The sequence below is a fragment of the Leuresthes tenuis genome, unplaced genomic scaffold (genome assembly GCF_036924035.1).
Source record: "Leuresthes tenuis unplaced genomic scaffold, fLeuTen1.0.hap1 SCAF_11, whole genome shotgun sequence".
Classification (NCBI taxonomy): Eukaryota; Metazoa; Chordata; class Actinopteri; order Atheriniformes; family Atherinopsidae; genus Leuresthes; species Leuresthes tenuis.
Genome location: NW_027325365.1, coordinates 28,772,612 through 28,795,066, shown reverse-complemented (window position 1 = coordinate 28,795,066; position 22,455 = coordinate 28,772,612). Strand labels below are relative to the sequence as shown.

Below are 22,455 nucleotides of genomic sequence, written 5' to 3'. Positions count from 1 at the left end.
TTTTCAGGAATTATGGGTGGACATTCACACCTTCTTGCAGCTGAACACCTCCACTCCCGCTTTTGATGATGTATGGTTTGATATTCGAAAATTTTCTTTCATGTTTTCTAGCAATTATTGATGGACATTCAGACCTTCTTGCAGCTGAATACCTCAGCTCCCGCTTTTGATGGTGTATAGTCGGGCTTTCGAGCCTTTTCTTCCCTGGTTTTTACAAATTATGGTTGGACATTCAGACCTTCTTGCAGCCGAAAACCTCCGCTCCCTCTTTTGATCATACATTGTTGGGCATTCGCACCTTTTCTTACCCGCTTTTTACAAACTTTAGTCGGACATTCACACCTTGCAGCTGAACCACCTCCGCTCCCTGTTTTGATCATGTATGGTCTGGCAATACGACGTTTTCTTACCCGTTTGTGAGTAATTATGGCTGGACATTCACAGCTTCTGACTATGATTTCATCCTCCAACAGGGAACAGTTGTGTTTCCACAGACCACTTCCTACCGTCACACCAGAAGGGGGTGAAAGGGTGCAGGAGAGCATAAGGTGGTCTGAAAAGAAAACAAGGGTTAATCCAACATCAGTGGGTGGGCAATCTCTAGTAAAGAAATAATCAATGCGAGAGGCTCTGGTGCCATCATGACTAAACCAGGTGAAGCCCTCCTCTCTGGGATGCATGGTTTTAAAACAGTCAGTAAGCTTAAAATCCCTGCACATACCCTGAAGTAAAATCGAAGTCTTATCCATTTTAAAATCTCCCCCTGCTCTTTTTCTATCTTTTCTGCTCAAGATAAAGTTAAAATCCCCTCCTACAACTAAAGGTACTTGCCCTAGCATGTAAAGCTGTATATCTTCTAAAATGTCATACCTGTCATTTTTTCCATTGAAACCATAAATATTTAAGAGGTTAAAGTCTTGCCCCATAAAATTCAAGTGTGCTAAAAGTGCCCGTCCGTCTCTCACCACTGTGCTACCTTTCACCAGAACATGCGGATTTTTAATTAGAATGGCCACACCATCATTTTTATTTTGATTTGAGCCACTCCATATCGATAAATGGGGCCACATTTCCTCCCATTGTCTATGGTTTTTTAAAAAAGGTAGTCCACATTCTTGTATTAAAAACACATCTGATTTTATGGAGTCTAAGAAGGATAAAATACTCTGGGCTCTTGTCTTTGATTTCACACTTCTCACATTTAGTGTTGAGAAGGTGAGAACCATTAAAAGGATAAAGGAAAGTAGGTATGTCATTTTCGTTTTTCTAAGTTATCAAAACAAATTACACACTCAGGTTATTTCTTGGGAAACTATCTCTTCCTTCATTTCTTTAGGTGAAAAGTGAGTAGGGTGATCTATATTTCCTTTTCGGACTCTCGGTGTTGGCCTCTGACGCAATGTTGCATTTAATTTTGAGTCCCTGGGGTTTGATTGCAGAGCTAAAGTTAAAAAGGAGACCTGATTTTGTGAGTCGGAGGGGAAGACTCTAGGTTCTTCCACTGAAGAACTGTCTGAAAGGGACCTAACCCTTCCCCTCTTCTCTGATACCACTGGGGAATCATAGGACAACTCAGATGCCGTCCTCTTCGGCTGTTGACCTTCGGGGAGGTGAGTATCTTAACTAGACTCACCTGTCTGCTCTTCCTCCTCATTTAGCGTATCTCCACCCTCTGCCTTTGAATTCTCACAGACTTAAGCACTGAGTGGTGAGGCCTCTACAGGCCCTACCCCTTTTTGCTCCTCACTTCCAACCCAAGCTTTTGGCAGGAAGTTTGAATTTATTGGGTCAACCTCTTCACTTTGTTCACCAACTGCCACCTCTGGTCCTTCTCTTTGTTGGCTTGACTGTGGCTTTAGCGTCTTTAATTTGTTGGCAAAAGATTTAGGGCAATCTCTGAAGAGGTGATTTAATTCTCCACAGAGATTACATTTCCTGCCATTTAGACACTCTCAAAAAGTGTGCCCAATATCTCTGCACTTCCCACATATCACCTTGGTACAAGCCTCAACCAGGTGCCCATGCTCACCGCACTTGCGGCAGAGCTTGGGCTGCCCCTGGTAGTGGATGTAACCTCGGTTTTCGAGGTGGCCAGAGTGTCACTTTGCATCTCCGCCCACCCGCTGCACTGAGCAAGCTCCAATTTCAACTCCTATTGCTAAAAATCCATTTAATATGTAGTCCTCGTATATAGGACATATCAGATATTAAACTGATAAGAACAGATACTACACTTGATCTTAGCCAAAAGGCCGAGAAGCGATAACTGTCCACTGGTTCACGTCCGAGGGCCCTGGCACATTGTGCACTTGTAGCGGTGTTCTTTTTATGGCCATAGGTGGCCAGAGTGTCACTTTGCACCTCCGCCCACCCGCTGCACTGAGCACTCTTCAGCCCTTTTAACTGGTATAACTTTGCACTCCCGCACGCTCAAGCGAGCACCATTCAAGCAACAACTTTGCACTCCAGCTTTGAACATCGGCACAGTCGCAACAAGTAAGGCGACTCTACTCAGAGAAGTCACTCTGCACAGTAACAAGATTTCTTTTGCACAGACAGAAAGGGCTTCATCCGCATAGGTAAAGCCTGCCAAAAATAGAAACAACTCATTAGTGCTGCTCTCCACAGAAGTTTTTAGTAAAAGGCGAAAGACTTGTACGTTATGAAGAGAAACCAGAGTACGATTATCCGTCACTGCGGGAGCAGGGCATCAGGCTAGTTGGCATAGCCACCTTCCCCATGGTGAGCTGTGCTTGGTTGAGACGCTTGCTCTCCCCCCTTGCTCCTCGGCTGACCAAGTAGGAACAATCGGGCCCTATTCGCTGGCTGCCTTGTCTTTTACTCTGTGCAAAAGACAAGGCAGCAACTAAAACACCACGGGAACACCGTATTGAGGCTTTGTTCTGACCGCTCATTCGGTGTTGCGTTTCTTTCAAGCAATTCTCCCGGTTAGCCCATACTCGGCTCGCTCCCAGAGCCGTGTTAAAGTCTACTTCACATTCACTCTCTTTTCTCAGCAGACTCTTGGGATTTTATCTATAAAATGAATTCCTTCACTCAAACTATGTTAAAACTGCTTTGTCCTTCATATTTACCATGTCTAGAAAGATTTAAACAAAAAAACAACGTTGTACTTTGCAGTAAAAGAAAGAGCAAATCTAAAGTTTCAGGAATCCGAGAATAAGCTTACTTTCATGAGATCTTCACGATTTCGGATTTTGCTATAAAATGAATTCCTTCACTCAAACTAAATTAAAACTGCTAAACCGCTAATCTGTTACATGTAAGGCAGATATCAAATTCACCGAAATAGGATCTAAGGGTATTCGGCCAATCAAGCTGTAGCAGCTTCGGTAAAAGAGTATAAGTTGAAGAGTTTGTGAATAAAGGTGTGCGCACACATAGTGAGCTGTAGGAAAATAGGCAGGGAGCAATGCCGGCTGGGGTATATGTTCTTGTATGTTGTCTGACTGTTTGATTTGAATGTGTTGTGTAAGTGTCCTGTTGAATGTTACATGTTTGGGCTTTGACACGCTTCACTGTGGTTGTTAACTGTGTGGTGTGTCCTGAAATGTTATATGTTTGGGCTGTGTGACATGCTTAATGCTTGTCAGTAGCTACCCACTTATTCATATATAGCAACTGACAACATAAGAAGTCCGGACATACTTTGATAGTAGTTGTAGAAGTATCCTTATTGATAATAGATAAACTAATTCATAGTGATAGAAAAGTAGATGAACAGGTGCCTGCACATGTCTCACGAAAATAAAATGGGTGTATGATTGCTGACGGCAGAGCCATACTGTCAAACTTATGAGTTCTTGTGGCAAACTTGATTCAGTGTCTTGATGTGTATACGCTGTTTCGCTGACTTGATTGTCACAAGAAACAAAGTGTGTTTGATAAGATCCGACCATTTTATTACGGGAGGATCAGTATGTATGGATTCTGATGTGACTGATAAACCCATTCGTATCTTAAGCATAATCTAATACGTGAGACAACGCCCTGGCACACAATCAAAAAAAAAAAAAGAGAGAGCGGTTTTGTGTCACCACAGTCCATAATGTAGAAAAGAGAGAAAAAAGCCTTTCTGATTTGGTGTGTGTGCTAACAGTGCAGAGTGTAGAGAAAAGAGAGAAAAGAAAGCCGTTTTGGTGTCACGGGTGTTGTGACTTACACACACATTTCTGAATTGAGAAAGGAAATTATTTTAGAGGAAGCACTAGAGTTTAGATCCCACATTTGTTGATAGGCATTCATTCATTTCTTCACTTCTGATGAAGTTTCAACAATAAACAACATACTTTGTATTATGAGAAAGAACAAGACTCATTCTTCAGGAATCCGAAAATAAGCTCTATTTTACGAGTTATGCACGAATTCGGATTCTCCTATAAAACGAATTCCTTAACTCAAACCAAGTTAAAACTGCTTTGTCCTTCATATTTATTCATGTCTAATCAAGTTTCAACGATAAACAACGTTGTACTTTGTAGAATGAGAAAGAACTTCTTTAGCAATAAGCATCTCTCGACATATGACGAAGTACAGATTTTGCTATAAAATTGATTCCTTCTATCAGCCTGACTTAAAACTGTTTGTCCTCCTTATTTATCAACTTCAAATCAAATTTCAACACTTAAAAAATGTTGTAGTTTGAGAAAGAACAAGTTAATCTTCAGCAATCAGTAAAAAAAGAGGTTAAGAAAAGGTTAGAATGCCCGACTATACACCATCAAAAGAGGGAGCGGAGGTGTTCCGCTGTAAGACGGTGTGAATGTTCGACCATAATTTGTAAAAAGCGGGTAAGAAATGGTTCGAATGCCCGACAATATATTAACAAAAGCGGGAGGAGAGGTCTTCGGATGAGAGTGGGTGAGAATTTCCAACCATAATCTATAAAATGCGGTGAAAAAAAAGGTGTGAATGCCCCATAGAACACTAAAAGGTGGAGCGGAAGTGTTCGGCTGCAAGAAGGTGTGAATGTCCGACTATATTTGGTGAAAAGCAGGTGAAGCAAGGTCTGAATGCCCAACCTTACATCATCAAAAGCGAGATCAGAGGTGTTTGGCTGCAGGAAGGCCATAGTTTGCCAAAAGCGGGTGCGAATGACCAACTAAATATCAACAAAAGTGGGGGCGGAGGTCTTCGGATGCAAGTGAGTTTGAATAACCCACTATACAAGTAAGGTGGAGAGGAAGCTGTGAATGGGCGATCATAGTTTGCAAAAAGTGTGTGAAAAAAGGTGCGAATGTCAAACCATACATGATCAAAACAGGGAGCGGAGGTGTTTGGCTGCGACAAGGTGTGAATGTCCACCCAAAATTAATGAAAAGCGGGCAACAAGTAGGTTCGAATGCCCAACCATACATCATCAAAAGCAGGAGTGGATGTGTTCGGCTACAAGAAAGTTTGAATGTCCGACCATAGTTTGTATAAAGCGGGTAAGAAAAGGTTCGAATGCCCGAATATATACCATCAAAAGCGGAAGCGGAGGTGTTCGGCTGCAAGAAGGTGTGAACGTCCGACCAAAGTTTGTAAAAAGCAGTTAAGAAAAGGTTCGAATATCCAACCAAACATAATCAAAAGCAGGAGCAGAGCTGTTCGACTGCAAGTAGGTGTGAATGTCAGATCATAATATGCAAAAAGCTGATGAGAAAGGGTGAGAATGCCAAACTATACACCATCAAATGCGGGAGCGGAAGTGTTCGGCAGTGAGTAGGTGTGAATCTCCGACCATAATTGCTGAAAAATGTGTTAGAAAAGACTAGAATGCCGGTCCATACATCATCAAAAACGGGAGAGGTGGTGTTCGGCTGCAAGTAGATCTGAATGTCCAACCATAATTTGTAAAAACCGGGGAAGAAAAGGCTCGAAAGCCAGACTATACACCATCAAAAGCGGCAGAGGAGGTGTTCGACTGTAAGAAGGTCTGAATATCCACCCATAATTACTGAAAATGGGTAAGAAAAGGTGCGAATGCCCAACCATACATCATCAAAAGCAGGAGTGGATGTGTTCGGCTACAAGAAGGTTTGAATGTCCGACTATAGTTTGTAAAAAGTGGGTAGGGAAAGGTTCGGATGCCCGAACATAAACCATCAAAAGAGGGAGCGGAGGAGCTCCGCTGTAAGACGGTCTTAATGTCCATCAATAATTAGTATGAAACATGAAAGAAAATTTTCGAATATCAAACCGCACATGATCATAAGCGGGAGAGAAGGTGTTTGACTGCAAGTAGGTGTGAATGTCTAAATTATGGGTGGTCTGAATGTCCACCCATAATTCCTGAAAAATCGGTAAAAAAAGGTGCGAATGCCCAACCATACATCATCAAAAGCAGGAGAGGATGTGTTCAGCTGCAAGAAGGTGTGAATGTTCGACTAAAGTTTGTAAAAAGCGGGTAAGACTAGGTGCGAATGCCCGACATTGTATGATCAAAAGCGGGAGCGGAGGTGTTCAGCTGCAAGAAGGTCTGAATGTCTATCAATAATTGCTAGAAAACATGAAAGAAAATTTTCGAATATCTAACCACACATGATCATAAGCGGGAGAGGAGGTGTTCAGCTGCAAGAAGGTGTTAATGTCCACCCATAATTACTGAAAAATGGGTAAGGAAAGGTACGAATGCCCAACCATACACCATCAAAAGCAGGAGTGGATGTGTTTGGCAACAAGAAGGTTTGAATGCCCGACCATAGTTTGTAAAAAGCGGGTAAGAAAAGGTTTGAATGCCCGAACATACACCATCAAAAGAGGGAGCGGCGGTGGTTCAGCTGCAAGAAGGTGTGAATGTCCGACTAAAGTTTGTAAAAAGCGGGTAAGACAAGGTGCGAATGCCCGACAATGTATGATCAAAAGAGGGAGCGGAGGTTTTTGGCTGCAAGAAGGTCTGAATGTCCAACCATAATTTGTAAAAACCGGGGAAGAAAAGGCTCGAAAGCCAGACTATACACTATCAAAAGAGGGAGCGGAGGAGCTCCGCTGTAAGTCGGTCTGAATGTCCATTAATAATTGCTAGAAAACATGAAAGAAAAATTTCGAATATCAAACCGCACATGATCATAAACGGGAGAGAAGGTGTTCGACTGCAAGTGGGTGTGAATGTCAGATCATAATTTGTAAAAAGCGGGAAAGAAAAGGTAAGAATGCCCAACCATAAATTATCAAAAGTGGCAGCAGAGATGTTCGGCTGGTATTTATCAATGTCCAGATAGATTTCAACAAAAAACAACGATGTACTTTGCAGTAAAAGAAAGAGCAAATCTAAAGTTTCAGGAATCCGAGTATAAGCTTGCTTTCATGAGTTCTGAACGATTTTGGATTTTGCTATAAAATGAATTCCTTCACTCAAACTAAGTTAAAACTGCTTTGTCCTTCCATATTTATGAATGTCGAGATAGATTTAAACAAAAAAAAACACGTTGTACTTTGCATCCGAGAATAAGCTTTTCATGAGTTCTGCATGTGTTGGGATTTTGTTTTAAAATGAATTCCTTCACTCAAACTATGTTAAAACGGCTTTTACCTTCATATTTATCAATGTCTAGATATATTTAAACAAAAAAAAAAACAACGTTGTACTTTGCAGTAAAAGAAAGAGCAAATCAAAAGTTTTAGGTATCCGAGAATAAGCTTATTTTCATGAGTTCTGTACGATTTCGGATTCAAACTATGTTAAAACTGCTTTTAACTTCATATTTATCAATGTCTAGATCGATTTCAACAAAGAACAACATTGGATTTTGCAGTAGAAGAAAGAGCAACACTGAAGGATCAGGAATCCAAGAATAAGCTTCTTTTCATACGTTCTGCATGATTTGGGATTTTATGTATAAAATGAATTCCTTCACTCAAACCAAGTTAAAACTGGTTTTTCCTTCATATGTACCCATTTCTACATATATTTCAAGCATAAACTTCCTCATATTACCCTGAATGAGAAAGAATCACACTTGTGATTAAGCTATACGCCCCTTTTGAGGAGTTCTAAATGATTTGGGATTTTATCTATAAAATGAATTCCTTCACTCAAACTATGTTAAAACAGCTTTTACCTTCATATTTATCAATGTCTAGATAGATTTAAACAAAAAAAAAAAACAACGTTGTACTCTGCAGTACAAGAAAGATTAAATCAAAAGTTTTCGGAATCCGAGAATAAGCTTATTTTCATGAGTTCTGCATGATTTGGGATTTTATCTATAAAATTAATTCCTTCACTCAAACCAAGTGAAAACTGCTTTGTCCTTCATATGTACCCATTTCTACATATATTTTAAGCATAAACTTCCTCATATTACCCCGAATGAGAAAGAATCACACTTGTGATTAAGCTATTCGCCCCTTTTGAGGAGTTCTGCATGATTTGGGATTTTATATATAAAATGAATTCCTTCACTCAAACTATGTTAAAACAGCTTCTACCTTCATATTTATCAATGTCTAGATAGATTTAAACAAAAAAAAACCAACGTTGTATTTTGCAGTAAAAGAAAGATTAAATCAAAACTTTTCGGAATCCGAGAATAAGCTTATTTTCATGAGTTCTGCATGATTTGGGATTTTATCTATAAAATGAATTCCTTCACTCAAACTAAGTGAAAACTGCTTTGTCCTTGATATTTATCAATGTCTAGATCGACTTCAACAAAGAGCAACATTGTATTTTGCAGTAGAAGAAAGAGCAACACTGAAGGATCAGGAATCCGAGAATAAGCTTATTTTCATACGTTCTGCATGATTTGGGATTTTGCTATAAAATGAATTCCTTCACTCAAACCAAGTTAAAACTGTTTTGTCCTTCATATTTATCAATGTCTAGATCGATTTCAACAAAGAACAACATTGGATTTCGCAGTAGAGGAAAGAGCAACACTGAAGGATCAGGAATCCGAGAATAAGCTTATTTTCATACATTCTGCATGATTTGGGATTTTATGTATAAAATGAATTCCTTCACTCAAACCAAGTGAAAACTGCTTTGTCCTTCATATTTATCAATGTCTAGATCGATTTCAACTTCTTCTACTGTCCAATGTTGTTCTTTGTTGTAGTCGATTTTTCAGTAATTGGTGGACATTCAGACCTTCTTGCAGCTGATCACCTCCACTCCAGCTTTTGATGATGTATGGTCCAGCATTCTAGTCTTTTCTAACACATTTTTCAGCCATTACGGTCGGACATTCACACCTACTCACAGCCGAACACTTCCGCTCCCGCATTTTATGGTGTATAGTCGGGCATTCTCACCCTTTCTCATCAGCTTTTTGCAAATTATGATCTGACATTCACACCTACTTGCAGTCGAAAAGCTCTGCTCCCGCTTTTGATTGTGTTTGGTTGGATATTCGAACCTTTTCTTAACTGCTTTTTACAAACTTTGGTCGGACGTTCACACCTTCTTACAGCGGAACACCTCCGCTCCCGCTTTTGATGGTGTATAGTTGGGCATTCGAACCTTTTCTTACCCGCTTTTTACAAACTATGGTCGGACATTCAAACCTTCTTGTAGCCGAAAACCTCCGCTCCCTCTTTTTGATCATACATTGTCGGGCATTCACAACTTTTCTTACCCGCTTTTTACAAACCATGGTCGGACTATCACACCTTCTTGTAGCCGAACAACTCCGCTCCCACTATTGATTGTGTACCGTCGGGTATTTAAACGTTTTCTTACCCGCTTTTTACCAACTATGGTCGGACATTCACACCTTCTTACAGCGGAAAACCTCCGCTCCCTCTTTTGATGGTGTATGTTCGGGCATTCGAACCTTTTCTTAACCGCTTTTTACAAACCATGGTCGGACTATCACACCTTCTTGTAGCCGAACAACTCCGCTCCCACTATTGATTGTGTACCGTCGGGTATTTAAACGTTTTCTTACCCGCTTTTTGCCAACTATGGTCGGACATTCACACCTTCTTACAGCGGAAAACCTCCGCTCCCTCTTTTGATGGTGTATGTTCGTGCATTCGAACCTTTTCTTAACCGCTTTTTACAAACTATGGTCGGACATTCAAACCTTCTTGTAGCCAAACACATCCACTCCTGCTTTTGATGATGTATGGTTGGGCATTCGAACCTACTTGTTGCCCGCTTTTCATTAATTATGGGTGGACATTCACACCTTGTCGCAGCCAAACACCTCCGCTCCCTGTTTTGATCATGTATGGTTTGACATTTGCACCTTTTCTCACCCGCTTTTTGCAAACTATGGTCGGACATTCACAGCTTCCTCTCCACCATACTTGTATGGTGGGATATTCACACCCACTTGCATCCGAAGACCTCTGCCCCCACTTTTGTTGATATTTAGTCGGTGATTCTCACCTTACCCGCTTTTGGCAAACTATGGCCGTCTTGCAGCCAAACACCTCTGATCTCGCTTTTGATGATGTAAGGTTGGGCTATCAGACCTTGCTTCACCTGCTTTTCACCAAATATAGTCGGACATTCACACCTTCTTGCAGCCGAACACTTCCGCTCCACCTTTTAGTGTTCTATAACATCTTTTTTTTCACCGCATTTTATAGATTATGGTTGGAAATTCTCAACCACTCTCATCCGAAGACCTCTCCTCCCGCTTTTGTTAATATATTTGAACTTAAGTCGGACATTCAGACCTTCTTGCAGCTGAACACCTCCGCTCCAGCTTTTGATGGTGTATAGTCGGGCTTTAGAGCCTTTTCATCCCTGGTTTTTACAAATTATGGTTGGACATTCAGACCTTGCAGCCGAAAACCTCCGCTCCCTCTTTTGATCATACATTGTCGGGCATTCGCACCTTGTCTTACCCGCTTTTTACAAACTTTAGTCAGAAATTCACACCTTGCAGCTGAACCACCACCGCTCCCTGTTTTGATCATGTATGGTCTGGCAATACTACCTTTTCTTACCCGTTTGTGAGTATTTATGGCTGGACAATCACACCTACTTGCAGCCGAACACCACTTCTCCCGCTTTTGATGATGTATGGTCCGGCATTCTAGTCTTTTCTAACACATTTTTCAGCAATTATGGTCGGACATTCACACCTACTCACAGCCGAACACTTCCGCTCCCGCATTTGATGGTGTATAGTCGGGCATTCTCACCCTTTCTTATCAGCTTTTTGCAAATTATGATCTGACATTCACACCTACTTGCAGTCGAACAGCTCTGCTCCCGCTTTTGATTATGTTTGGTTGGATATTTGAAACTTTTCTTAACTGCTTTTTACAAACTTTGGTCGAACGTTCACACCTTCTTGCAGCCGAACACCTCCGCTTCCGCTTTTGATGGTATATATTCGGGCATTCGTACCTTTTGTTACCCGCTTTTTACAAACCATGGGTGGACTTTCACACCTTCTAGTAGCTGAACAACTCCGCTCCCGCTATTGATTGTGTACAGTCGGGTATTTTAACCTTTTCTTGCCCGCTTTTTACCAACTATGGTCGGACATTCACACCGTCTTACAGCGGAACACCTCCGCTCCCTCTTTTGATGGTGTATAGTTGGGCATTCGAACCTTTTCTTACCCGCTTTCTACAAACTATGGTCGGACATTCAAACCTTCTTGTAGCCGAAAACCTCCGCTCCCTCTTTTTGATCATACATTGTCGGGCATTCACAACTTTTCTTACCCGCTTTTTACAAACCATGGTCGGACTATCACACCTTCTTGTAGCCGAACAACTCCGCTCCCGCTATTGATTGTGTACAGTCGGGTATTTAAACGATTTCTTACCCGCTTTTTACCAACTATGGTCGGACATTCACACCTTCTTACAGCGGAAAACCTCCGCTCCCTCTTTTGATGGTGTATGTTCGGTTATTCACACCTTTTTTTCACGGCATTTTATAGATTATGGTTGGAAATTCTCACCCACTCTCATCCGAAGACCTCTCCTCTCGCTTTTGGTAATATATAGTCGGGCATTCGAACCATGTCTTACCCGCTTTTTACAAATTATGGTCGGACATTCACACCTACTTGCAGCCGAATACTTCCGCTCCACCTTCTAGTGATGTATGGTTGGCATTTGCACCTTTTCTTACCCTCTTTTTATACTGATTGCTGAAGATTAAGTTGTTCTTTCTCAAACTACAAAAACAACACGGGAACACCGTATTGAGGCTTTGTTCTGACCGCTCATTCGGTGTCGCGTTTCTTTCAAGCAATTCTCCCGGTTAGCCCACACTTGGCTTGCTCCCAGAGCCGTGTTAAAGTCTACTTCGCATTCACTCTCTTTTCTCAGCAGACTAAAAGAAAGTTTCATCTTGGGCTCCCTGAAACATCCATCCTGCACCGCTGTTTGCTTTTTCACAAGAGCAGAGAAGAGCGCACCGTTCCAAGAGGCACTGCAGTACTGGGTCGATGCTTGAAGTGAACGGAGCAAGCTCCTTTTTCAACTCCTATTGCAAAAAATCCATTTAACATGTAGTCCTCGTATAGAGGACATATCAGACATTAAACTGATAAGAACAGATACCACACTTGAGCTCAGCCAAAAGGCCTAGAAGCGATAACTGTCCACTGGTTCACGTCCCAGGGCCCTTCCTGGCACAATGCGCACTTGTAGCGGTGTTCTTTTTATGGCCATAGGTGGCCAGAGTGTCACTTTGCACCTCCGCCCACCCGCTGCACTGAGCACTCTTCAGCCCTTTTAAATGGTATAACTTTGCACTCCCGCACGCTCCAGCGAGCACCATTCAAGCAACAACTTTGCACTCCAGCTTCGAAAATCGGCACAGTCGCAACAAGTAAGGCGTCTCTACTCAGAGAAGTCATTCTGCACAGTAACAAGATTTCTTTTGCACAGAGACAAAGGGCTTCACCCGCAAAAGTAAAGCCTGCCAAAAATAGAAACAACTCATTAAGTGCTGCTCTCCACGGAAATCATTAGTAAAAGGCGAAAGACTTGTACGTTATGAGGAGAAACCAGAGTACGATTATCCGTCACTGCGGGAGCAGGGCATCAGGCTAGTTGGCATAGCCACCTTTCCCATGGTGAGCTTTGCTTGGTTGAGACGCTTGCTCTCCCCCCTTGCTCCTCGGCTGACCAAATAGGAACAATCGGGCCCTATTCGATGGCTGCAACACCTGAAAGAGATATTGATGCGGGACCCGATCAAAAGCTTTTTCAAAGTCTAAATTTAAGATGACAAGCCGGGTGTTTCTGTCTCTAGCGTAATCAATGATGTCTGGAATTAGTACGAGGCTGTCGGTGAGTTGTCTCCCTGAGATGGCACAAGCCTGGTCTGGGTGAATTACCTCCTCTAAACTAGAGGACATCCGTGTCGCTAAAACCTTGCTAAAAAGTTTACAGTCAAAGTTTAAAAGTGTGATGGGCCTCCAATTCTTTAGGTCAGTCTTATCATTTTTTTTATAAAGTAGAGTCACTATTCCCACTCTAAAATTGTCAGGAAGTCGGTCGAGTTTTTCAAAATCTTTAAAACCATCTAAAATATCTGATGATAAAAGGTCCCAAAAGGTCAGATAGAATTCTGCAGGAAGCCCGTCTAAACCCGGAGCTCGACTTCTCTTAAAACCTGTTAGGCATTTTTTTAACTCTAAAGCAGTAAAATCCTGTGTCAAGTGTGCATTCTCTTTTACGGTTTTGTCAACGAATTTTAAAATTTCTTCCGATGTTTCCAAGTGCACTGCTTTCTCTTTGTACATGTTACTATAAAAGGTATGTAGAGTTTCAATCATCTCTTGTGTGGATTTTGTTAAAAACCCATCTTCTCTCTTTAGATTTTGAATACACATACAAAGAACCATGTGCATGTTTCACCTTCCTCAATTTCCTGCTCCCGGCTTCTTACAAAAATTCCTTTACTCTTTATTTCTGCTAAAACTGACATTTCCTTTTTGACATCTTTGATTTTTTCATTAAAGTCTATGCCACACTGATTTAGTTTAAAGTAGCACTGTAAGCGTTTCTGTAGTCCCATCATACATCTATTCTCTTTCCTTTTTTTACGTTTACCTTGCTGTTTAAAAAAAGTCTGGGTCGTTTCCTTCACCATTTCCCACCATTGTGCATGTGTTTCGTAGAGGTCTTGAAGGGTCTGCCACTCTTTATAACATTCCCTGTACTGACTGACTATGATTTCATCCTCCAACAGGGAACAGTTGAGTTTCCACAGACCACTTCCTACCGTCACACCAGAAGGGGGTGAAAGGGTGCAGGAGAGCATAAGGTGGTCTGAAAAGAAAACAGGGGTTAATCTAACATCAGTGGGTGGGCAATCTCTAGTAAAGAAATAATCAATGCGAGAGGCTCTGGTGCCATCATGACTAAACCAGGTGAAGCCCTCCTCTCTAGGATGCATGGTTTTAAAACAGTCAGTAAGCTTAAAATCCCTGCACATGCCCTGAAGTAAAATCGAAGTCTTATCCATTTTAAAATCTCCCCCTGCTCTTTTTCTATCTTTTCTGCTCAAGATAAAGTTAAAATCCCCTCCTACAACTAAAGGTACTTGCCCTAGCATGTAAAGCTGTATATCTTCTAAAATGTCATACCTGTCATTTTTTCCATTGAAACCATAAATATTTAAGAGGTTAAAGTCTTGCCCCATAAAATTCAAGTGTGCTAACAGTGCCCGTCCGTCCCTCACCACTGTGCTACCTTTCACCAGAACATGCGGATTTTTAATTAGAATGGCCACACCATCATTTTTATTTTGATTTGAGCCACTCCATATCGATAAATGGGGCCACATTTCCTCCCATTGTCTATGGTTTTTTAAAAAAGGTAGTCCACATTCTTGTATTAAAAACACATCTGATTTTATGGAGTCTAAGAAGGATAAAATACTCTGGGCTCTTGTCTTTGATTTCACACTTCTCACATTTAGTGTTGAGAAGGTGAGAACTATTAAAAGGATAAAGGAAAGTAGGTATGTCATTTTCGTTTTTCTAAGTTATCAAAACAAATTACACACTCAGGTTATTTCTTGGGAAACTATCTCTTCCTTCATTTCTTTAGGTGAAAAGTGAGTATTGTGATCTATATTTCCTTTTCGGACTCTCGGTGTTGGCCTCTGACGCAATGTTGCATTTAACTTTGAGTCCCTGGGGGTTGATTGCAGAGCTAAAGTTAAAAAGGAGACCTCATTTTGTGAGTCGGAGGGGAAGACTCTAGGTTCTTCCACTGAAGAACTGTCTGAAAGGGACCTAACCCTTCCCCTCTTCTCTGATACCACTGGGGAATCATAGGACAACTCAGATGCCGTCCTCTTCGGCTGTTGACCTTCGGGGAGGTGAGTATCTTCACTAGACTCACCTGTCTGCTCTTCCTCCTCATTTAGTGTATCTCCACCCTCTGCCTGTGAATTCTCACAGACTTAAGCACTGAGTGGTGAGGCCTCTACAGGCCCTACCCCTTTTTGCTCCTCACTTCCAACCCAAGCTTTTGGCGGGAAGTTTGAATTTATTGGGTCAACCTCTTCACTTTGTTCACCAACTGCCACCTCTGGTCCTTCTCTTTGTTGGCTTGACTGTGGCTTTAACGTCTTTAATTTGTTGGCAAAAGATTTAGGACAATCTCTGAAGAGGTGATTTAATTCTCCACAGAGATTACATTTCATGCCATTTGGACACTCTCCAAAAGTGTGCCCAATTTCTCTGCACTTCCCACATATCACCTTGGTACAAGCCTCAACCAGGTGCCCATGCTCACCGCACTTGCGGCAGAGCTTGGGCTGCCCCTGGTAGTGGATGTAACCTCGGTTTTCGAGGTGGCCAGAGTGTCACTTTGCATCTCCGCCCACCCGCTGCACTGAGCAAGCTCCAATTTCAACTCCTATTGCTAAAAATCCATTTAATATGTAGTCCTCGTATATAGGACATATCAGATATTAAACTGATAAGAACAGATACTACACTTGATCTTAGCCAAAAGGCCGAGAAGCGATAACTGTCCACTGGTTCACGTCCGAGTGCCCTTCCTGGCACATTGCGCACTTGTAGCGGTGTTCTTTTTATGGCCATAGGTGGCCAGAGTGTCACTTTGCACCTCCGCCCACCCGCTGCACTGAGCACTCTTCAGCCCTTTTAACTGGTATAACTTTGCACTCCCGCACGCTCAAGCGAGCACCATTCAAGCAACAACTTTGCACTCCAGCTTCGAACATCGGCACAGTCGCAACAAGTAAGGCGACTCTACTCAGAGAAGTCACTCTGCACAGTAACAAGATTTCTTTTGCACAGACAGAAAGGGCTTCACCCGCATAGGTAAAGCCTGCCAAAAATAGAAACAACTCATTAGTGCTGCTCTCCACAGAAGTTTTTAGTAAAAGGCGAAAGACTTGTACGTTATGAAGAGAAACCAGAGTACGATTATCCGTCACTGCGGGAGCAGGGCATCAGGCTAGTTGGCATAGCCAACTTCCCCATGGTGAGCTGTGCTTGGTTGAGACGCTTGCTCCCCCCCCTTGCTCCTCGGCTGACCAAGTAGGAACAATCGGGCCCTATTCGATGGCTGCCTTGTCTTTTACTCTGTGCAAAAGACAAGGCAGCAACTAAAACACCACGGGAACACCGTATTGAGGCTTTGTTCTGACCGCTCATTCGGTGTTGCGTTTCTTTCAAGCAATTCTCCCGGTTAGCCCATACTCGGCTCGCTCCCAGAGCCGTGTTAAAGTCTACTTCGCATTCACTCTCTTTTCTCAGCAGACTCTTGGGATTTTATCTATAAAATGAATTCCTTCACTCAAACTATGTTAAAACTGCTTTGTCCTTCATATTTACCATGTCTAGAAAGATTTAAACAAAAAAAACAACGTTGTACTTTGCAGTAAAAGAAAGAGCAAATCTAAAGTTTCAGGAATCCGAGAATAAGCTTACTTTCATGAGTTCTTCACGATTTCGGATTTTGCTCTAAAATGAATTCCTTCACTCAAACTAAATTAAAACTGCTAAACCGCTAATCTGTTATATGTAAGGCAGATGTCAAATTCACCGAAATAGGATCTAAGGGTATTCGGCCAATCAAGCTGTAGTAGCTTCGGTAAAAGAGTATAAGTTGAAGAGTTTGTGAATAAAGGTGTGCGCACACATAGTGAGCTGTAGGAAAATAGGCAGGGAGCAATGCCGGCTGGGGTATATGTTCTTGTATGTTGTCTGACTGTTTGATTTGAATGTGTTGTGTAAGTGTCCTGTTGAATGTTACATGTTTGGGCTTTGACACGCTTCACTGTGGTTGTTAACTGTGTGGTGTGTCCTGAAATGTTATATGTTTGGGCTGTGTGACATGCTTAATGCTTGTCAGTAGCTACCCACTTATTCATATATAGCAACTGACAACATAAGAAGTCCGGACATACTTTGATAGTAGTTGTAGAAGTATCCTTATTGATAATAGATAAACTAATTCATAGTGATAGAACAGTAGATGAACAGGTGCCTGCACATGTCTCACGAAAATAAAATGGGTGTATGATTGCTGATGGCAGAGCCATACTGTCAAACTTATGAGTTCTTGTAGCAAACTTGATTCAGTGTCTTGACGTGTATACGCTGTTTCGCTGACTTGATTGTCACAAGAAACAAAGTGTGTTTGATAAGATCCGACCATTTTATTACGGGAGGATCAGTATGTATGGATTCTGATGTGACTGATAAACCAATTCGTATCTTAAGCATAATCTAATACGTGAGACAACGCCCTGGCACACAATCAAAAAAAAAAAAAAGAGAGAGCGGTTTTGTGTCACCACAGTCCATAATGTAGAAAAGAGAGAAAAAAGCCTTTCTGATTTGGTGTGTGTGCTAACAGTGCAGAGTGTAGAGAAAAGAGAGAAAAGAAAGCCGTTTTGGTGTCACGGGTGTTGTGACTTACACACACATTTCTGAATTGAGAAAGGAAATTATTTTAGAGGAAGCACTAGAGTTTAGATCCCACATTTGTTGATAGGCATTCATTTATTTCTTCACTTCTGATGAAGTTTCAACAATAAACAACATACTTTGTATTATGAGAAAGAACAAGACTCATTCTTCAGGAATCCGAAAATAAGCTCTATTTTACGAGTTATGCACGAATTCAGATTCTCCTATAAAACTAATTCCTTAACTCAAACCAAGTTAAAACTGCTTTGTCCTTCATATTTATTCATGTCTAATCAAGTTTCAACGATAAACAACGTTGTACTTTGTAGAATGAGAAAGAACTTCTTTAGCAATAAGCATCTCTCGACATATGACGAAGTACAGATTTTGCTATAAAATTAATTCCTTCTATCAGCCTGACTTAAAACTGTTTGTCCTCCTTATTTATCCACTTCAAATCAAATTTCAACAATTAAAAAAATTTTGTAGTTTGAGAAAGAACAACTTAATCTTCAGCAATCAGTAAAAAAATAGGGTAAGAAAAGGTTCGAATGCCCGACAATATATTAACAAAAGCGGGAGGAGAGGTCTTCGGATGAGAGTGGGTGAGAATTTCCAACCATAATCTATAAAATGCGGTGAAAAAAAAGGTGTAAATGCCCCATAGAACATTAAAAGGTGGAGCGGAAGTGTTCGGCTGCAAGAAGGTGTGAATGTCCGACTATATTTGGTGAAAAGCAGGTGAAGCAAGGTCTGAATGCCCAACCTTACATCATCAAAAGCGAGATCAGAGGTGTTTGGCTGCAGGAAGGCCATAGTTTGCCAAAAGCGGGTGCGAATGACCGACTAAATATCAACAAAAGTGGGGGCGGAGGTCTTCAGATGCAAGTGGGTGTGAATAACCCACTATACAAGTATGGTGGAGAGGAAGCTGTGAATGGGCGATCATAGTTTGCAAAAAGCGGGTGAGAAAAGGTGCGAATGTCAAACCATACATGATCAAAACAGGGAGCGGAGGTGTTTGGCTGTGACAAGGTGTGAATGTCCACCCAAAATTAATGAAAAGCGGGCGACAAGTAGGTTCGAATGCCCAACCATACATCATCAAAAGCCGGAGTGGATGTGTTCGGCTACAAGAAGGTTTGAATGTCCGACCATAGTTTGTAAAAAGCAGGTAAGAAAAGGTTCGAATGCCCGAATATATACCATCAAAAGCGGAAGCGGAGGTGTTCGGCTGCAAGAAGGTGTGAACGTCCGACCAAAGTTTGTAAAAAGCAGTTAAGAAAAGGTTCGAATATCCAACCAAACATAATCAAAAGCGGGAGCAGAGCTGTTCGACTGCAAGTAGGTGTGAATGTCAGATCATAATTTGCAAAAAGCTGATGAGAAAGGGTGAGAATGCCCGACTATACATCATCAGAAGCGGGAGAGGTGTTCGGCTACAAGAAGCTGTGAATGTCCAGCCATAATTACTCACAAACGGGTAAGAAAAGGTAGTATTGGCAGACCATACATGATCAAAACAGGGAGCGGAGGTGGTTCAGCTGCAAGAAGGTGTGAATGTCCGACTAAAGTTTGTAAAAAGCGGGTAAGACAAGGTGCGAATGCCACACAATATATGAGGTTTTCAGGAGGTTTTCGGCTGCAAGAAGGTCTGAATGTCTGAATTATGGGTGGTCTGAATGTCCAACCATAATTCCTGAAAAATGGGTAAAAAAAGGTGCGAATGCCCAACCATACATCATCAAAAGCAGTAGAGGATGTGTTCAGCTTCAAGAAGGTGTGAATGTTCGACTAAAGATTGTAAGGAGCGGGTAAGACTAGGTGCGAATTTCCGACATTGTATGATCAAAAGCGGGAGCGGAGGTGTTCAGCTGCAAGAAGGTCTGAATGTCCATCAATAATTGCTAGAAAACATGAAAGAAAATTTTCGAATATCTAACCACACATGACCATAAGCGGTAAAGGAGGTGTTCAGCTGCAAGAAGGTGTGAATGTCCACCCATAATTACTGAAAAATGGGTAAGAAAAGGTGCGAATGCCCAACCATACACCATCAAAAGAAGGAGTGGATGTGTTTGGCGACAAGGTTTGAATGCCCGACCATAGTTTGTAAAAAGCGGGTAAGAAAAGGTTTGAATGCCCGAACATACACCATCAAAAGAGGGAGCGGAGGTGGTTCAGCTGCAAGAAGGTGTGAATGTCCGACTAAAGTTTGTAAAAAGCGGGTAAGACAAGGTGCGAATGCCCGACAATGTATGATCCAAAGCAGGAGCGGAGGTGTTCAGCTGCAAGAAGGTCTGAATGTCTGAATTATGGGTGGTCTGAATGTCCACCCATAAGTCCTGAAAAATGGGTAAAAAAAGGTGCGAATGCCCAACCATACATCATCAAAAGCAGAGGAGGATGTGTTCAGCTGCAAGAAGGTATGAATGTTCGACTAAAGTTTGTAAAAAGCGGGTAGGGAAAGGTTCAAATGCCCGAACATACACTATCAAAAGAGGGAGCGGAGGAGCTCCGCTGTAAGACGGTCTGAATGTCCATTAATAATTGCTAGAAAACATGAAAGAAAATTTTCGAATATCAAACCGCACATGATCATAAGCGGGAGAGAAGGTTTTCGACTGCAAGTGGGTGTGAATGTCAGATCATAATTTGTAAAAAGCGGGTAAGAAAAGGTAAGAATGCCCAACCATAAATTATCAAAAGTGGCAGCAGAGATGTTCGGCTGTTATTTATCAATGTCAAGATAGATTTCAACAAAAAACAACGTTGTACTTTGCAGTAAAAGAAAGAGCAAATCAAAAGTTTTAGGAATCCGAGAATAAGCTTATTTTCATGAGTTCTGTACGATTTCGGATTTTACTATAAAATGAATTCCTTCCCTCAAACTATGTTAAAACTGCTTTCAACTTCATATTTATCAATGTCTAGATCGATTTCAACAAAGAACAACATTGGATTTTGCAGTAGAAGAAAGAGCAACACTGAAGGATCAGGAATCCAAGAATAAGCTTCTTTTCATACGTTCTGCATGATTTGGGATTTTATGTATAAAATTAATTCCTTCACTCAAACCAAGTTAAAACTGCTTTGTCCTTCATATGTACCCATTTCTACATATATTTTAAGCATAAACTTCCTCATATTACCCTGAATGAGAAAGAACCAAACTTGTGATTAAGCTACACGCCCCTTTTGAGGAGTTCTACATGATTTGGGATTTTATCTATAAAATTAATTCCTTCACTCAAACTATGTTAAAACAGCTTTTACCTTCATATTTATCAATGTCTAGATAGATTTAAACAAAAAAAAAAACAACGTTGTACTCTGCAGTACAAGAAAGATTAAATCAAAAGTTTTCGGAATCCGAGAATAAGCTTATTTTCATGAGTTCTGCATGATTTGGGATTTTATGTATAAAATGAATTCCTTCACTCAAACCAAGTTAAAACTGCTTTGTCCTTCATATTTATCAATGTCTAGATCGACTTCAACAAAGAGCAACATTGTATTTTGCAGTAGAAGAAAGAACAACACTGAAGGATCAGGAATCCGAGAATAAGCTTATTTTCATACGTTCTGCATGATTTGGGATTTTGCTATAAAATGAATTTCTTCACTCAAACCAAGTTAAAACTGCTTTGTCCTTCATATTTATCAATGTCTAGATCGATTTCAACAAAGAACAACATTGGATTTCGCAGTAGAGGAAAGAGCAACACTGAAGGATCAGGAATTCGAGAATAAGCTTATTTTCATACATTCTGCATGATTTGGGATTTTATGTATAAAATGAATTCCTTCACTCAAACCAAGTTAAAACTGCTTTGTCCTTCATATTTATCAATGTCTAGATCGATTTCAACTTCTTCTACTGCAAAGTCCAATGTTGTTCTTTGTTGTAGTAAATTTTTCAGTAATTGGTGGACATTCAGACCTTCTTGCAGCTGATCACCTCCACTCCCGCTTTTGATCATGTATGGTCTGGCAATACTACCTTTTCTTACCCGTTTGTGGGTAATTATGGCTGGACATTCACACCTACTTGCAGCCGAACACCACTTCTCCCGCTTTTGATGATGTATGGTCCAGCAATCTAGTCTTTTCTAACACATTTTTCAGCCATTACGGTCGGACATTCACACCTACTCACAGCCGAACACTTCCGCTCCCGCATTTGATGGTGTATAGTCGGGCATTCTCACCCTTTCTCATCAGCTTTTTGCATATTATGATCTGACATTCACACCTACTTGCAGTCGAACAGCTCTGCTCCCGCTTTTAATTATGTTTGGTTGGATATTCGAACCTTTTCTTAACTGCTTTTTACAAACCATGGGTGGACTTTCCCACCTTCTTGTAGCTGAACACATCCCCTCCTGCTGTTGATGATGTATAGTTGGGCATTCGAACCTACTTGTTGCCCGCTTTTCATTAATTATGAGTGGACATTCACACCTTGTCGCAGCCAAACACCTCCGCTCCCTTTTTTGATCATGTATGGTTGGACATTCGCACCTTTAATCACCCGCTTTTTGCAAACTATGGTCGGCCATTGACAGCTTCCTCTCCACCATACTTGTATGGTGGGATATTCACACCCACTTGCAGCCGAAGACCT

At 41.3% G+C, this 22,455-nt stretch overlaps 1 protein-coding gene and 6 non-coding genes across 7 annotated transcripts in view; 1 reads left to right on the top strand and 6 right to left on the bottom strand.

Moving 5' to 3' along the window:
- Window positions 1-2,078: 2,078 nt before the first annotated feature.
- Window positions 2,079-2,264, bottom strand: LOC140318748 (U2 spliceosomal RNA). Its single transcript, XR_011917894.1, has one exon. It is a non-coding gene; the product is annotated as a U2 spliceosomal RNA (small nuclear RNA).
- Window positions 2,265-2,568: 304 nt separating this feature from the next.
- On the bottom strand, window positions 2,569-2,682 carry LOC140318703 (U5 spliceosomal RNA). The gene has a single exon (XR_011917856.1). It is a non-coding gene; the product is annotated as a U5 spliceosomal RNA (small nuclear RNA).
- A 2,476-nt stretch (window positions 2,683-5,158) lies between these two features.
- Window positions 5,159-22,455, top strand: part of LOC140317801 (insulin-like growth factor 2 mRNA-binding protein 1) — a 60,689-nt gene continuing 43,392 nt past the window's right edge. The window contains exon 1 of the mRNA XM_072395305.1: window positions 5,159-5,164. Coding sequence (XP_072251406.1) covers window positions 5,159-5,164 — 6 coding nt within the window. The remainder of the gene's footprint in view (window positions 5,165-22,455) is intronic.
- On the bottom strand, window positions 12,328-12,518 carry LOC140318740 (U2 spliceosomal RNA). Its single transcript, XR_011917886.1, has one exon. It is a non-coding gene; the product is annotated as a U2 spliceosomal RNA (small nuclear RNA).
- Window positions 12,827-12,941, bottom strand: LOC140318720 (U5 spliceosomal RNA). Its single transcript, XR_011917871.1, has one exon. It is a non-coding gene; the product is annotated as a U5 spliceosomal RNA (small nuclear RNA).
- Window positions 15,728-15,913, bottom strand: LOC140318747 (U2 spliceosomal RNA). Its single transcript, XR_011917893.1, has one exon. It is a non-coding gene; the product is annotated as a U2 spliceosomal RNA (small nuclear RNA).
- LOC140318786 (U5 spliceosomal RNA) lies at window positions 16,222-16,335 on the bottom strand. Its single transcript, XR_011917930.1, has one exon. It is a non-coding gene; the product is annotated as a U5 spliceosomal RNA (small nuclear RNA).